The sequence below is a fragment of the Echiichthys vipera genome, assembly GCF_963691815.1.
Source record: "Echiichthys vipera genome assembly, chromosome: 7".
In the NCBI taxonomy this organism is placed as follows: domain Eukaryota; kingdom Metazoa; phylum Chordata; class Actinopteri; order Perciformes; family Trachinidae; genus Echiichthys; species Echiichthys vipera.
The window spans coordinates 10,603,037-10,619,937 of NC_139832.1; the positions used below are offsets into that span (position 1 = coordinate 10,603,037).

Sequence of the window (16,901 nt, forward strand, 5' to 3'; positions counted from 1 at the left end):
CTAAGCCTCTGTTTTTAGCATAACAGGTGGGTTGCATGTACAGCATTCATTGCAGAGCTAAGCCTCCGTTTTTAGCATAACAGGTGGGTTGCATGTACAGCATGTAAATAACACCTCTAGATTAGTAGGCCAATCACAGTGCCCCTGCCCACAACACCAGTGAAATGTATAATGTTGCTGTAATAATTACACTTGGCTCGTTGTTGTAGTTAGACAGTAACTTTACTCATGGTCAGAGAAAAAAGTGTAACAAATATTACAATAAAAGAAGTTCACTATGTGAGAATGAACATACAGTAGTGCTCTGCAGCTATTTAAATGATAAATGACAGTAGTCAGAAATGCTGCCTGCGTCAAACGCAAATGCACACACTCATTATAATTTGTAAACATTCACAATTTTTTTGTCATTCATTACTGATTCATTTAGGCTGTTCGACTTCACCTTGCAATGTTCTGTTGTATCATTGATGAATCTATTTATAATTTATACTGATAAGTTTGATTTAAAAGTGCTTTTTTAACTCTGCATTGTGCATTCAAGGGCACTCATTCCTGTCATCTAGACTAGCTATATGGTAAAAACAGAACATTACGTCTTATAATTGTGTGTTATTAAATGTTGACGTTTACATATAGGCTACAATATATGGTGTGTGAACATGTCTTCTTTCATGTGACCCATGTGCTAGGTATATCTTGGTATTCTGTCCTCTTCCTTGTCTCATTAATACCCACAACACAGCAGAACCACACTGTAGTGTTAGTGTTTCATCCTTGCTTGATGACGTGTCCACTGTCCGTGTCATCCATTTTCGCCTTACCTCCTCCATTCTCTGTCGTCCGCCCTGTCACTCTCAGTTACCACAATCTTATAGGGTCATCACTTATTAAATGTGATAAAAATGGGATTACAACGAGCCATCACTCTCAGCAGCTCTTCTTCGTCTGACTCCAACTCACTTTCATTCCCACTGTTCTTGTCTGCATCTTCATCACCCAGAAAGCCATCATCATCCACACCCCCCTGGCTGTCCTTCTTGTTACCCGAGTTTATCGAGCTCCTCCGGTCCTGAGATGGACTACCGGTGTCTGCAGCCCCACCTGGGTGCTCTGATGGCTCTATTTTGTCCATTGAGGTGGAGGGTTGTTCTATCTCTGTGCTTGGAGTCATAGATATTCGCTCTGGTGTTACTGGGGGTGTATTAAGGGGAGACATCTCTATATGTATAAGCTTGGCTTTTAAAGGTGCATGCTCTGGGGTGGTTGAGGGTGTGCCTGTCTGTTGGGGGAGGGGTGAGGACAGTAAAGGTGAGTATGGGGGTGTCTTCACACGAGATTTGCCGAATGGTTTGTCTATTTCTGCTGTAGCAATTCGGGTATGACTCCATGGAATACTGGATTGAGAGGAGGGGCTGGTGACGGGGTCAGCAGGGTCATCGTAGGTGGTTGTTTGTGGATCAGGACAGGTGAATGGTTGACTATTAGTGGAATCAGGGGTTGCAGGGCTTGGACTGGTGTTTGATAGGGACTCAGTAGGGTCAAGGGTTGTATCAGTTGGTGAGCCAGGGTTTTCTTCGGGAGGAGCAGCATCTTGAGCCATATGTGTGGGGCTTACATCTGCAGCGGCTGGTTGACAGGTGGATGAACTAGAGGAGCTTTTGGTTGGTGTAGAAACATTATTATTGAAGATCACAGGGCTGTGCACTGTTTCAGTTGGGATGAAGCTGGTGTCGAGTGCAGCGGCCGTTCTGGGTGGAACAGGTCCTCGACAGGAGGGGAGGTCTTTGTGGGTGTAGACTCCAGGATTGTCTGGGCAGCTGAAGGAAGGATTGCAGGTTCCATATTCTTCATTGTTGTAGGATACCTCCTGTGTGTGCTGCATGCCACTACGATGACTCGCCTGCAGAGCAACCACAATCATCAGGTCAACATTTGGAAAAGAAAACCGCTATTGAATGGCAGAGATGAGGTGAATGAACCATGTTTAGTGGGACATGTGTAGACATTGCCAGGCCTTCTAACAACCAGGCCGCCTAACCTTTAGTGAGTGGGAGTGAGTTCTTTCCAGACTATTGAGGTGCCTCACATGTTCATATTCTGTAAAAACTAAAGAAAGCTTGAAGGTATTCTGGTATAAGAAAAAGAAAAAAAATCAAAATGAGGTCTAATATACTTGTTGCTTACTTGGGCTGTTGTTGATTTTAAGAAATATTTGGTCGACTAACTCTCATATGATTTTGTCGGCTAAACGATCAGTTGATTTAATCGAAGATGGAAAATTAGCCAATGCACTAAAAGAGTTTTTTGGAAATAAGTCATTCAGCATGAAAAAAAGCATTAAAAATTACTAACTGACTATAGGAATCTTAGCCCATTAAGACCAAAACAACTGCATAGTCGACTAATCCACTAAGAGGGGAAAGCCCTATTGCTTCTGAAGCTTTCAACCATATCTTGTGGCCTTCATCAGTGGATGAAGTTGTGTGGTTGTAGATCTAATAAGATAACTAGTCTAGAATAAGTAATTGTGAAATTTAAATTATGACAAGTACTAAGATTGATTAATGAAAGGTACAAGAAATATAGAACAAGGATGATTATTAACTTCAGTAGTAAATAAATAACTCACCAGTTGGAACCAGCGTAAGCTCTGTGGAAGTATATGCAGAAGAGAACATTTCAGAAACCCAAATTCACTGACCAACAAATCTTTGTAAATATAAATCTGGATCATAGAGCTTAAGGATCTCACCACATTAGGGTGTTTGCCCTGGGCCACACAACCTCTTTGCAGTGGGTCCCTCTTTCCCTTATGCTTCCTCTTCAGCCACATCACCATAGACAGGATGCATCCAATTACAGCCATGAACACCATGCTCAGAAAAAACGCTTTACCCACAGTGCAGCCTATCAGATGGCCATCTCCCAGTGGACTATGAGGAACTGCAGTGTACACACACAGACATACAGATACATTGTTTCAGTCTGCAGGTTCATCAGTAGTGAACGCCAGTGTGTAAGAGTGTTTCCTTACTTGATTGTCCTTCAGATAACACCTCTACCTTTATAGTAGCAAAGATGGCATCACCCGACTCCTGGTCTGTAGCCATTACCTGTAAAATATTTGGACTTTTTATCACATTATCGCCATCTTATTTATGAATTTATTCTGAGATAGATTTTGATTAAATACAGCAGGGTTTTGCAATATGTTGGCTTCACTGAAAGATGTAGAGGTAAGATTTTAGTTGTTGCAGCCGGACATCAACATTGTATACCAATTCAGTCTTGTCTTTGGTAAGTTTAGGGACATGCTTCTTAATTTGAATGTTTTAGCCAATTAACTTGTACTTTACAGATCTTCTTTATAGATCCTTCCTAACACCTTAATCACTGTCAGAAGGACACTATAGCCTATTATGGTGTTGAACAAGATTCAACTTGCTCTGGACTCTTGACTCGGGCTCGGCTGGACTTGGTCTTAGACTTGACTTAGACTCGATTACGTTGGTCTTGATTATCGCCCTACTTTGCAGTACTGCTGATCATTTTCGAAACACAAGTTTTAAAATGTATTCCTACTCCCCCTATTCCACGTGAACAGAAACGGTGAAAATAACATATCCTTTGTTAGTTGGCTTTCATTCAAATTAAAAAAATCAATCTTAACACTTATGATATATATTTAAAAGAAAATATAATGCTAAACATAATATAATGTTTTGTAAATTTGTGGTGGCCTAAAACATAGATATTTTCACTGGTATGATCTCTTTAATCAAACCAAAGAAAAAAAAACAATGATAACACAATGTTTTTCCCTGTGGCTCACCTTTAGAACATGTTTCTGTTTTGGTTGGAGTAGATTTGTCCTGGCAATCAGAAGCCCCTCCTGTGTGATTTGGTAGATGTCTGTGTGATTGGATGTAGGACTGAAGGTAAAGTGGATCATGGGATTGAAACCCTGTCAATTTGTGGAGAGAAAATAGGTGATGGGTGACAAAATATATCATCAAAATGCTTTGAGCATTTTTGCACTGTGGGTGTATATGTCAAGTGTGTGGAGTAAAGTGTACTGCATACATGGTTAAAGTCTTGATCTTGTACGCGTAACATCAGTGCTTTACTGCCATAGGTATTGACCAGAGAGGCAGGGCTCTGTCCCGCAGTTACAAAGCCTTGATATTCAGCCATGTCAAACTCTGGATGAAACTGGTTCACAGCCAGAATTCGGACCAACACTGTAGCAACAGAGTATTTCCTGGGGTCATCGTCCTGATATGCCTGGTTTCAAGACACAGAGAGAAAGCAGAACAGATCAGTGACATTGATATTGAGAGTAAAAAAGTGTTGTAAGTGGATGTCTTTCAAGTCTACAGTGAACACTGAGTGTGTGATTCGTACCATGACCTGTAGATGCAGCTCTTGAGTTGTGAGTCTGTGTGCAACCCCCTGAACCAGTTTCACCTCCCCCGTTTCTCTGTCCATCAGGAAACGCCCATCATCATCTCCTAGCATGGGCACAAACACAGTTCCAGATGTACAAGCATGTAGCACAGTGCATTTTAAATATGAACTTGTGCTGGTGTGTACCTGAGAGAATGGCATAGCTAAGTGGAGAGCTGAGTCCTCTGTCTCCATCCACTGCATGAATTGGACCAGGAGAGAAGTCCAACACAATGTCCTGCAACATGACACACATTTGTTTGTCCTATTCCATGTTTGTTTTTTGTATATGTGTGATATTCAAAACACAACCAAGTTTCCCTAACATCTAACTTTATAGAAGTGTCTATGTAAAGTTTGGCATAATCAAGTCAGTGGATATTATATGGACATCATTAATGGACATTCTGGTATAACACCGGTGATGTGTGTGATTGTGTCAGGTTTAAGCAACCTAAAACACCCAAAACTTAACAAAAGAGAGAAAGACAAGAGTTATTTTACTTGCAAGGAGAACGGACAGAGATGTGTTCAGCTACAGTCTCCTACCGCTCTGAGGTAATCTCTGCCGGACCCTTGATTTTATTGGCTTATGGTGTGGTTACAATGTTTACAATGAATTACCATTCTTAAGGTGAGGGTCACATAGCTGCAACTCAAGACATATGGAAAATTCATAGTCTTTATGACTTTACAACTCTAAAGAAGCCTTAAAACATGTCTTGTCATTAATCAGTTGAGCAGGGTCTGTGTTTTCACAGACCCCCCCTTTTGGTGACTCCTCAACAGTCATGCTTATCTGATTTCCTTGACCTGCATCCACTCAGCACGAATTGGCTATACACACACACCAAGTAATGTTAGTTTAAATGTAAAGATAATTGGAGTAAATATGGGATTACTTTATGTACAATTATTCCAACAGATTGAAATGGTGTTTAGTGTCTGACCTCTTCCCCCTCTGTGACATTGACTGTGTACACAGGGCTGGTGCAGATGCGACTGGTCTCATCCTGGAAAAGCAGCTTGCAGGGCAGGAACTGTGGGTACTGGTCATCTCCATCCAGGACTGTGATGGTGATGTTGGTGCTGGTATTGAAGTGCTCCGCAGTTTTCATTTCCTGAAATAAGTTAAGATCCCTTTTAAGAATATTACACGGCTCAAGCAAATTTGATGGAGACGAGAATGGATCCAAGAGATGAAGTATGGTTCATTATCTTTAATCGTAATCCTCAGAAGCACTAGAGAATCCAATTTTTACTTTATCTTCCAGGGAAGGATGATATGTGATGATAGTTTTTAAAAAAAAAAATAGATAAATGCTTACCGAGGCGTGGATGGTGACAGTTAGCTGTGTTTTTGTCTCATAGTCAAGAGGCTTGGACAGGATCACCTCTCCGCTGTTGGGGAGATCAACCTTAAAATACTCTGCGTCAGGCTGCAGAACACACACAAGTACATTAACAATGATGCAGTGTTTTTGTCTTCTTTTTTTAGAGTGTGAAGAGTAAAAGAAAAGAGCTCACTGATGCCTGGTCAATGGAGTAAATTATCTTGTCATTATCTGCATCTGTAGCCTGGACAGTAAACACCACATTGTTGACTGGGGTAAGCTGAAAAACACACAGATAGACAGGCAGGCAGAGAAACACTTTAGCACTTTAATCGTGTATGTTTTGTGTGTGCATCATGCATGTGTTTGTGAATGTGCCATACCTCACTAATAATAAGAGACCTGACGGTGTCTTCTGCGAACACAGGGGAATTATCATTCTCATTGAGAATCTCCACCATGATCCTGTACACACTCTATGGCAACAGCAAAAAAAAAAAAAAAAGACACACAGAGGTTTGAATTTGTGACGAAAAACTGGAGAGTTATGGGTAAGATGAAGGGGACAAAGTGTACCTGAAGTGTGTCGTCCTCATAACATGACAACTCAGCCATTAGGATAGGACCCTGAGCCTGAGAGGTGAGAGGAGAGAGATAACAACAGATATAAAGATACAAGGAAGACCTTCATTCAATATGTTAAAATATTTGAACACAAATACTAAATGATAACCAAAAGGATAACTTTGTTTGGAAATATTTTCAAGCAATTTTCAAAAAACAAAACCAGACTTCTTAGCATTTTGTATTCGTTGGGTACACTCACATTTGCATGCTATAGAAATATTTCATTATCGACCTATATTTGCATATAAGTGTAGACAAATATAATATTGCAAGTGAGCCAATGTACGTACACCAAAAAGTTTAGAAACTAGAAGGATACTCAGAGACTGCAAACCTCTGCCAAGGCCATGCACTATCTCAAAGAAAAGAATGATTTGCTGTGATTCGGGTCTGCTCCAAAATGTAATGGGTTCTTCTTTGGCCCATAACATACCTTTCTATCAAGTTTAATGGAAAATCGGGCCAGTAGTTTATCTGTAATCCTGCTGATAAACAGAAAATCCAAGCCGAAAACACGACATCCTTGGCGAGGTAATAATAGGGCACATAACCAATTTTATAAATTCCTTGTTCTTAACATGAGAGTTTCCTTAATGGTTACAAAGCACGAAATGCACATCCCAATATTTTAAGTGCCTCGGGAAGATGACATTTCTTGAGGTAATTGATGCTCCTAAACACATTGTGTTTAGTAGGGTGAATTCTACATACAGACTATGTGGATTGAGTCACAAAAGTAGATTGAGAGAGAGAGAGAGAGAGAGAGAAAGAGAGAGAGGGAGAGAGAGAGAGAGAGAGAGCTAATCTGGTTGAACCTTTAAAAGCTGCCATGATGTAAGTCAGCTGGCTGGGAAGAGGATGACGGTGAGAGAGATTGTATTCGGTCCAAGAACAAGGCTGTATGGTTCAATCTCTGATAGTTTGTTCTAAAGTTAGATACAACTTCCTCATTGCAGTCTTACTCTGTCATAGGCATATATGGCTTCCTGATTATACGAAACACTCAGATCCGTGTTTAAGAGGGCATACCCTGACTCAGTTACCTCTCGGTCGAGGACCTTGTCAGCTGATGTGTTCAGCCGGATGCTTCTTTCATCCAAGAAGAACCAATCGGAATCCTTTCCATCCAGGCTCCAGTGAACCCCCTCCATTGTGGTGTCAGACAGGAGTTCAGCAACAACTTCTCCTGAATTGCTGTTTTCTCTGATTGTTGCAAATACATCCGCACCATCCAAACATCCATCCCACCCTGACGTTCCTGTGTCAACGCAAACACATACGCAGAGTGTAAGAAACCCATAAATTCTGCCCACTCTTGAACAAACAAATGTGATGTGGCTGTACCTGTGGCTGTGTGCAGACACAGGAGGACCAGCAGTGAGCAGACTAGAGACTTTTCCTGAAACCAGCTCCATTTCACTTCAGTGAGGGCCATTCCTGGACTTAGTCAGGCCTCAGGGACCAGTTCTTTCTGAGTGAAGAGAGAGAAATAAACACGATTAGCCAAACACGTTCATCCTTTCACCTTCTACGGTGTGAATGAGTGGGCTTGACTTAGCTTCATTCCGTGCCATGATGGCAACATGCCTTAAGAAGCATCATTGGGTTAAGACCCTCTCCTAATGAACAAACACACACACACACACACACACACACACACACACACACACACACACACACACACACACACACACACACACTCTGCTCTGTTCTATAATTCCCTCAAATCCCCTTAAAGTGGGTTTGTGCCTGGCTTTCCGCAGTCTGACAGAGCAAACCAGCAGAACAGTAGCCTACTGTCCTTGTTCTCTTTATGTTTCTCTGGCCTGACAACACATTTTGTAGACTCTGACTTATATCCTTCCTGTATCCGTGGCTTTCTAGTGGTTGCATTTTCTACAAACACAGAGAAGAGTAATGGAATAACAATGAATTCTTCTAGCAGTATATCTGCTGTACAGATGTGTGCTTGGAAACTTGTCCATATTTCTTAACCACAAAATTTTCAAGTAAATTAAGGTGTGTGATTAAATGTCTTTCATGCTCTTGTTAGTCCCGGGGTGCACTGGTGTGTTTATTTGTGCAAGTGTATGAGTGTTATGGAAGGGGTAAAGGGGCTTAGCAGGCTCTGGGGTCACATCCTAATGAAACAAACGACTCTCCTGCAAACGTGAGGTAAATAAACACACTCAACTGAGGTATCATGTATATGAACACACAGCCTGCCTTCGATGTTGTTCAGCTGACTGACCTGTTGTAGTCAAATCCTCTGCAGCTTGTCTGTCAGTCTCCATATTCTTGTGACTTGAGATGGAAGCAGCATCTCTGATTCCTAAAGCCCTGAAAAGCCCCAAAAAATGCCACTCGAAAAAAGGCGGACTGAGGCTTTTAGGACCAAACAATAGAGACAACAATAGATATCACCGGCCACACATACACATACACAAACACACTAACAAACACACTGACCCCCCCACATACATTAAAAAGCAGACAGCAACTTATGGTGTGTATCCAGGGATCAACGTCAGCTCAGAGGCTCAAGACCCAGGGCGGGGCTTACCAGGTCAGGGACAAAGACTGAGCCAATCAGAGGGAGGTTAAAGACCGGGGTCACAAGTGAATTTAAAGGATTTGTCTGGCACAAAGACATTGACCACTTGTTTGTCATGCAATCAAAGTTGAATTGTCAGATCGTGCAGTCAGCTCCAGTTCAAACTGTCATTACTGTATGTAAGAAGCATCACAGGAAATGTAATTTGATACAGTAAATTAGGTCTTGGAAGCTTGTATCTTACTTTAAATGTACCTACATGTAGCCTGTATATCAGTATATTGTATTGATTAGAAAGAGCACAAGTATGTACTTTGGCTCCACAGCTTGCAACTGTTGGATTTGTTCAATTACCTACGTGACATGTAATGGGGCCTGACAAGGGATTAGCTATCAAACATCGTCTGTTCACCTTCGGAAGATTAACCCACATCCTTCTTTTTCACACACACACACACACACACACACACACACACACACACACACACACACACACACACACACACACACACACACACACACACACACACACACACACACACACACACACACACACACACCACACATATACATACACACACACACACACACACACACACACACACACTTAAAGGTGTGGGTCTACAAATATCTTTGGGGCGCCTGTGATGAAAGCGATCGTCTGGCTCCACAAGAAATGTTTTGGTTACTGCAGGCTCGTCAGTGGTTTCCATTGTCAGAGAAAAACAGGGGGAGCAGGAGTGTAAAGTTTATCTCAGGGAAAGGTTGTGCCGTCTGTGTCCCTGACAGAGCGCATTTTTAGGTTTAAAGATGTAATTTCAATTATATTTACAGTAGTGAATTAAGTGGTCGAGACAATCTCTGCTTGAATTTTTTTTCATGTTATTGTGTTGACATAATAAGTTAAACAATAGCTGAATAGATTAACAGAAGAACAGACTTGTTGAGTGTTGTATATACTGCTGTGATTGGACATGACCACTTGATGTCAGCAGAGATGTGGTTATAAAGATGTTGGGGGATGGTTCATAGATAATTGTTGGCTTTGACACCTACGTACATCATCTGAACATCTGTTTTACTAGAATGTGTGTTTTGCTTTTTCCTGGTAGTGATGTTGCCCTAAGTGGCAGCCATTAAAAACTGAGCTGAACTTTTGTTGAAGACTGTTGATTCTACTGAAGAAAGACATCTCACTATAGAAAAAAATCACTACAACAATAAATGTTGCATTTAAGTTATAAAACCCTATAAACTCAGTATGCAGATATGCTGAGGCCCCCACTTTGGTCCAGACGGAAATATCTCAGAAACTATTTAATGGATTAGATGACATTTAGCACAGACAGGAATGAATTCTAATGCAAAACCCAACATAGTCTGGGTGTAACACTTATCTACTTCTGCCACACAAGAGGCACTGACTCCAAAGTCAGTTTGAGAGCAACTTTCTGTACCTATAAGAGGTATTTCTGAATTGTGAAAATTGTACAGCAAATAACCTTCTTCGTAATTTTTTTTTTACATTAAAAACTAAATCCATTAAGAAAAGAATTAGTGCATACGTCAGGTTTTTACTGCTTTATCGCTGCCTTCAATCAGCTTGGAAGTACCATGCCATCCGGAGGGATTGAGTGTATGTTGAAAATCCACTGAAGCAAAGAGAGCAAGTCCTTCAGGGAAACTTTAATTGTGATTATTATAGACTTAATGGCATGAGAGACGGATAAGGTTTAGTTTGGTATGTGCACAGAGGATGGGAAGATCTTAGTTGAAATCATGGGTTTGAATATGCGTCTTCTTTTAAGCCTGGATCTCCTTCGATGGATACAATCTGAATCTGTATAGAAAACAATCTGGGGTGATGAGGTTTCTCCCCAGTCGGCTGCATGCATTAGGAAACACCTGGGTGTCTTATCATCACACCACAAACCCTTCAACAAGACAGGGGGACATGTGTCTGTCTTTCTGTGCAGCAGTGTGTATGGTCAGAGGAGCTCTTGCTTATGAGGGTGCACTCAAAGAAAGGCTCTGAAATAATAAACACATCAGAGAAGAGAAGAACAACAACATGAGGGAAAAGCCAAGAGTTGTGGAGACAAAGGTGGGGGATTGAGCGCAGTGGGATGCACACTGGGACCGTTTCCAAAGCAGTGAAACATGACTACTTGTGTTTACCCCCACCCTCTCTCTTTCTCTCTCTCTCTTTCTTTCTGTCTGCTCTGTACACACACGCACACACACACGCACACGCACACGCACACGCACACACACACATACACACATACATTTTTGGCTGTTTCAGCATGGCTCCACTCCAGTCTCCAGGCCAGGTTTTAGCTGATTACCAAAACGGGGGTCTTTTGGAAATCAACACCACTGAGCAATGCTGGGTGGAGATGTTCTGATTTTTTTTTTCCCCTGACAAAATCAGGGGAAACAGAGGAAGAGAAAGACTTCACCCACAACTATCATTCTGGGACTGGAAAGTGAACGAGACAGAGACGAGAGCCGGTGACCTCACGCGCACTGCACACCTGAACTTTTCTGCATGCGTGTCTTTCTCTCTCTCTCTTTCATTAGAAATAACAAGCATCTTGAGCAAGGATGGTAATAATCATCAAACTCTTCGCCTTTGTAATCATGGGGCGAAAGTGTGTTTTAGATATGGCCCCAAGGGAGAATATAATCTAAGTGTGCGACTGCAAAGAAGTGACGCCCTGCCTGCACCCAGATGTTTCATGTTTCCCCTGCGCGCTCTTTGGAAAGGTCTGCTCGCAGAGGAAACGTACTGTCCTAGGTCTATGTCAACAGATTCAGTTTGAAAATACGATGAATAGCATGCCTTTTGTATAAAGTGTTTGGATTTTTGATCCAGCCTTTGCACTTTGTATCCCGCCTGGAGAATGGAGAGCGGCAAACTGAGGACGCTCATGCTGCTGAAGATGCATTTGCTCTGTGTCTTTGCGATGTCTGTGCAGGGGCACTCCAGCTCACATCACGACAATGGTGAGTTTACAAAAGTGTGCTCACTAGCAACTGGCTGTTCAGTTTACATTTCTGTTTGTGTGTTTGTGTGTGTGTGTGTGTGTGTGAGTGATATGTGAACAAGACATATTTTATTTTGGTAAAAGTAGCAATACTAATACAAGAAGTTCGGAAAAAGTTCCCAGCAAAAGTGTTTAAAGTAGTACTTATTTCGCAGATCATAATATTATATATTATATAACTGAATTATTACTTGTTTCTTATTTGCAAGCAACATTGTTGGTTGTTGCTGTGGTGGAGAGCATCACATTTTAAAAGATGATCGTGTTTTTAAAAAAAATGTATTAGGAAAGTAATTATAACTGTAGGCTATATGTATTGAATTAAACTAAATTGAGTGGACAGTATAGAAATGCTCAAATACAAGTATTCTGCATTAATCGTACTTACTCATCTTGTTAACATGTCCCTGTTTTCCACCACTGGGGGACACTATACATTTATACCTCAAACCAAAATAAACTGTGTTGTAACTTTCAGTTTAAGCTTTTAGTAGTAAAGAGCTATCTCCAGCTGTAAAGAGTCGCATCAGATGTCCCTTTGCATTTTTGAGGAGCAGACACATCAGACTGACTGTAGGCTACCATGCTGGTCTGTTGGTGTTGTGTTTGAGGTCAGTTAGGCAGCCATCTGTGAGCAGCTGATGAATGACTTCATTCCTGTACCCTCTCACACACTCTCACACTCATCACAACCCAGAAACCTCAGTGAACATGCTCCATAAAACTGTGCAAGGCCTCATGCTGTATCTGTATGCTCTATGTGGGTGTGTGTGCATGTTTGTCACAGATCTGTTTCATCTCTTTCCTAGTGATCGACATTCTGGCAGCTCTAAATATGTCAAACCACATAAGTGGTGTGGCCAAACTGCAGCAGAGTCCCAGCAGTGTGATATACAAAATACGTCCCAGAGCACCGTACCTGACTCTTCCTCGGGATTATTATCACATCTTGTACTCCAACCTTCAGGGTAGCATGGGTGTGCATTTGGTGGGGCATCAGACATCGGGCTCCAGCGCCACTCTTTTTTCTCTCTCTTCTGCGTCCTCACCCGTTCTCCAAATCATCTCCTCCACCCTCGATAACACTTTGCGTTTGGACTACCAGTCTGGAGATGGATCTCAGGGCCTTGCCAGCTTTCACTTCCCCGGGAGAAACCCCTTCTCCAGGGAGGAGTGGGTACAGTTGGCTGTGAGCCTGGAGGCTGATAGGCTGGTATTTTTCGTAGACTGTCAAGAAGCTGTGGTTCTACCGATAAAAACAGAAGAGAGAATAAACCTGGAATTGCCTCAAGATGCTGTTGTCGCTCTTGCCAGCACACCAGGGAAGAAAGAGAGCAAATTTAATGTGAGTTTCTTATATATTAAATATTTCTTACCCGTGCATACTGAAAACATGAGACACCCCCTTTATTGATTTACTCACTATTTACAGTACTCCTTCAGGACGTATATATGAGGTCACTTGCAGTCGTACATTGTCACAAAAAAGATGGAACATTAAAAACAAAGCAAAATAACAGTGAAGTCTGGAACTACAGTACTGCATATCAGAAATGTATTCAATTCTTCTACATAACTTACAGTTATATTCCATATTTTCTGCCTCCATTCAGTGTGCATTATATACTGTAAAAAAATAGCTGTTTCCTTATACTGTTTCCTTATGTATGCAGGGATATTTGAAGATGGCTGAGATTTCAATGAAAGCATATGTAAGGAGGCCGTGGCTCTGCGACAATGTTACAGGTAAAGAAATATTATCTTTAATAAAATGGAGTATAAATTATTGTCTTTGTTGGGAGGGTCAAGTAAAAGGAAATAATATTTTTGAGGATAAATGTAAGGAGATTGGTAAAAATACCAACACACTTCATTCACTGGAGAGCTGTGATCAATTTTCTTTTTCTCTGGATACCATATGTATGCTTACCTGCATGCACACACCCAATGTGTTCATACATGTGCATCCATATCATTTTGTATCTGAAAAGCAGACCTGACATACTGTCAGAGGCTGCAGCGTCATTTCCTTCTTGTTTCTTTTGCTCCATTCCTTCTCTTTATTACTGACCCCAATAATTTATTATATTTTGAGTACTCTTGTACTGGGACATTGTGAAGAGTTCTCCTGTCATAGTTATATATACTATAAAATAACTGCTTAAACTTTATTTTGCAACTGTGTCTAGAATCCTTAACAGTGAGCTAAAACTCAGCAGGGGGACCTCCGTGGTTTATGTGCATTAGATCATATCTTTCGGCCCTCAGGCAGAAAGTCCCCCAAGCAGATTGTTTATTATTCCAGTGTGGGTCTTCATTTTGACAACCATTTTACTGGAAGTTTTTATGCATTCAAGAAATATTTAGGATTCTCCCACCAACTGCCACTTTCTTCTTTCTTTTTTCCAGATTCTCTGCCTGCATCTCAGAATGCCGACGCCCACAGCTCAGATTCTCGGACTGACAGCCGTCAAACTGTCCAGCATGATGCATCCCCCAGTAAACCTCAAACAAGCCGCAGACCAATAGACCAAACCAACCATTATCCCGAGGACGTCCAGAGCGACCAGCTGCAGAGAGGTGTGGTTCTTGGGCCCCCGGGATCTCCTCGAGGGGTGAAGTCTGTTTCTCAGGCACAGAAAGATGACAGGCTGCAGGAGCTGGAGAAGAGGCTGGAGGAGCTGGCTCGTATGCTGGACATGGTCAAAACTCAGGTATATATATTATATGACTGGATAAAAACAAGAATATCAACTGATATAAAGTGACATGACATGGCGTTTTATATTCCCCAGAATTCAGACTTACAGTCCCGGGTAGAGTACCTGGAGGGATGTGAGTGTGTGAGGCAGCGATGTGTGTGGGAGGGGCGTGAAGTGGAGGATGGCCAGCGTTGGCAGACTGACCTCAACACTGTGTGTACGTGCACTTCTGGAAAGGTCACATGTCAAGCCAACATCTTAGGTAAAATGACTCTTCTGACAGTTTTCTTCCTCTCCCTCATTCCCTCCCTCATTTGCTCACTCTCTCACTCTTTGTCACACATATACAGAAATCTACCTCTAATTTTCAAACACTTCACACTAACACACATTCAACTGGTGTTAAGTAGCTAGTTTGCAGATGACCATCCCTCTTCCAGACCCTTGTGTGTCTAACCCTTGTCAAAATGGAGGCCTGTGCTTCGTCTTGACCTCTGACCCCACTGGGTTTCACTGCTCCTGTCCCCCCAACACCAAGGGACCAGTGTGTCAGAGACAGCTGAGAAAGGTATTTTTGTGCTAGGATTAGTGGAGTAGAGTAGATGCAAAAAGTGTTATGCCATGCTACATCTAAGTGCTTACCCTTTCGTACGTGTGTCACTGTTATAGCATTAAAGATTTGCTTATTTTAGGCTGTGTTTGGTTATCCGGCAGGTGTCCAGAACTTTTGAAATGCTTGAGGTGGGTCACAATCCCCCTTCTGTTCAGTGTTGTGTAGAGTGCCCCTGTAGTTGTCTTATAGATTATTAAAGTTTTAGAATTTTATTTTCAGTCATTGTGTTTGTACTCTGTACTTTGCTACATTTGACACCACGGTTGTGAGGTAGGCATTTTTTTAACACACTTTTTTAAATGTTTGGACGTCAGTCTTGGATAAGTATAACGTCTCCTTGCTGTGGCTTCATAATTAATAGACAGATGTGAGAGTGGTATCAACCTTCTCATCTAACACGGCAAAAAAAGTGAAGGACTGTGTTTCTCATAATGTCATTATTCTGTGAATGTAACTAATGTAGTTTTTAGAGCTCTCTTGTGATTGTCTGTTATGTATGGTTTAGCTGTAGAATATTTCTTGGCCTGCTGCATTGGGTGAGCCCAATAGCAGTGCTCTGCTTTACGTCCTTTGTCTTTCTGGCTATGGGCATTGCAGTGGGGTTTAATGCTGGGTAAGAGGCCCTGTGTCCCCCCTCCCCACTTCTAGGCATGTTGGGTACCCAAACCAGAGAACAACTGTGAAGGGATGCGGCCATTTCAACACCGCTGGGCCTTTAATCCTACCTCTGGCCTCTGTGAGGACTTCCTCTACTGCACTGGAAACAGCAGCAACAACTTCCCTTCCTTTAATGCCTGTAGGGACCGGTGCATGTTGGGTGCTTGCTGCCTCCGCAAACCAAGGCAGGGTCTTCTCACTGGCCACCAGAATTATACTCAACATGGATACAACATCTCCTCTCTGAACAGGACTCTCTGGCGATACGACCAAGATAATTTGGAGGAAGAAGTGTGGAACGGCAATGTAGATCTTAAAGGAAACCTTAAAAGTGAAGACTGCCGCAAGGACACGGATTTCACATATACCTGTGATTACATCACTTTAACAGAGTGCCAGTCTTTGGTAAAGGACCAAGCACAAGAGGCACAAGTAATTAGCTTCTCTCCCGGAGTGAAGTGTTCTGACGTGAGATGTGGTGGAGGTTGTGGTTGCTTCTTTCAGCAAAAGCTTTGGAGATATGGGGAATGGTTCAGGCAAGGCTGTGAAGAGTGCACATGCACACAAAGTGGCAGAGTTAACTGTGTGTGCACACACCTGACCCAGCGTAAAGAGATCAGAGACCTCACACTGAGAGAAAGGAGGTTGTACCAACGGGCTATCAGGAAAGTCTATGCCAGGCCAGGTAAGATTTTAAATCCAAATGTTTTTGTTCCTTACCTTTTTACAATCATAAGTATACCTTTGTGTCATGGCTTATTTGTGTGTGTGTGTGTGTGTGTGTGTGTGTGTGTGTGTGTGTGTGTGTGTGTGTGTGTGTGTGTGTGTGTGTGTGTGTGTGTGTATTTAGCTGTGTGGAAGAGCTTTGCACTACTTAGAGCTGAGTTCTCCCCTCTGGCTAGTGATCACGCCTTC

The 16,901-nt window shown here is 42.0% G+C and overlaps 2 protein-coding genes across 2 annotated transcripts in view; one reads left to right on the forward strand and one right to left on the reverse strand.

Moving 5' to 3' along the window:
- Positions 1–883: 883 nt before the first annotated feature.
- Positions 884–7,845, reverse strand: LOC310949083 (uncharacterized protein; the record flags this gene model as incomplete). The annotated part of the gene is made up of 15 exons (XM_083916416.1): positions 884–1,903; positions 2,633–2,653; positions 2,756–2,946; positions 3,038–3,116; positions 3,836–3,967; positions 4,087–4,287; positions 4,408–4,514; positions 4,597–4,687; positions 5,400–5,570; positions 5,778–5,888; positions 5,977–6,063; positions 6,167–6,259; positions 6,360–6,416; positions 7,454–7,668; positions 7,755–7,845. 15 exons carry the CDS (start codon positions 7,843–7,845, stop codon positions 884–886), a joined length of 2,667 nt encoding a protein of 888 aa, XP_083772542.1.
- A 3,618-nt stretch (positions 7,846–11,463) lies between these two features.
- Positions 11,464–16,901, forward strand: part of kcp (kielin cysteine rich BMP regulator) — a 29,769-nt gene continuing 24,331 nt past the window's right edge. Inside the window, exons 1-5 of the mRNA XM_083916917.1 lie at positions 11,464–11,973; positions 12,824–13,359; positions 13,688–13,760; positions 14,424–14,728; positions 14,810–14,978. Of these exons, the coding sequence (XP_083773043.1) occupies positions 11,871–11,973; positions 12,824–13,359; positions 13,688–13,760; positions 14,424–14,728; positions 14,810–14,978 (1,186 nt within the window). The 5' untranslated portion in view covers positions 11,464–11,870. The remainder of the gene's footprint in view (positions 11,974–12,823; positions 13,360–13,687; positions 13,761–14,423; positions 14,729–14,809; positions 14,979–16,901) is intronic.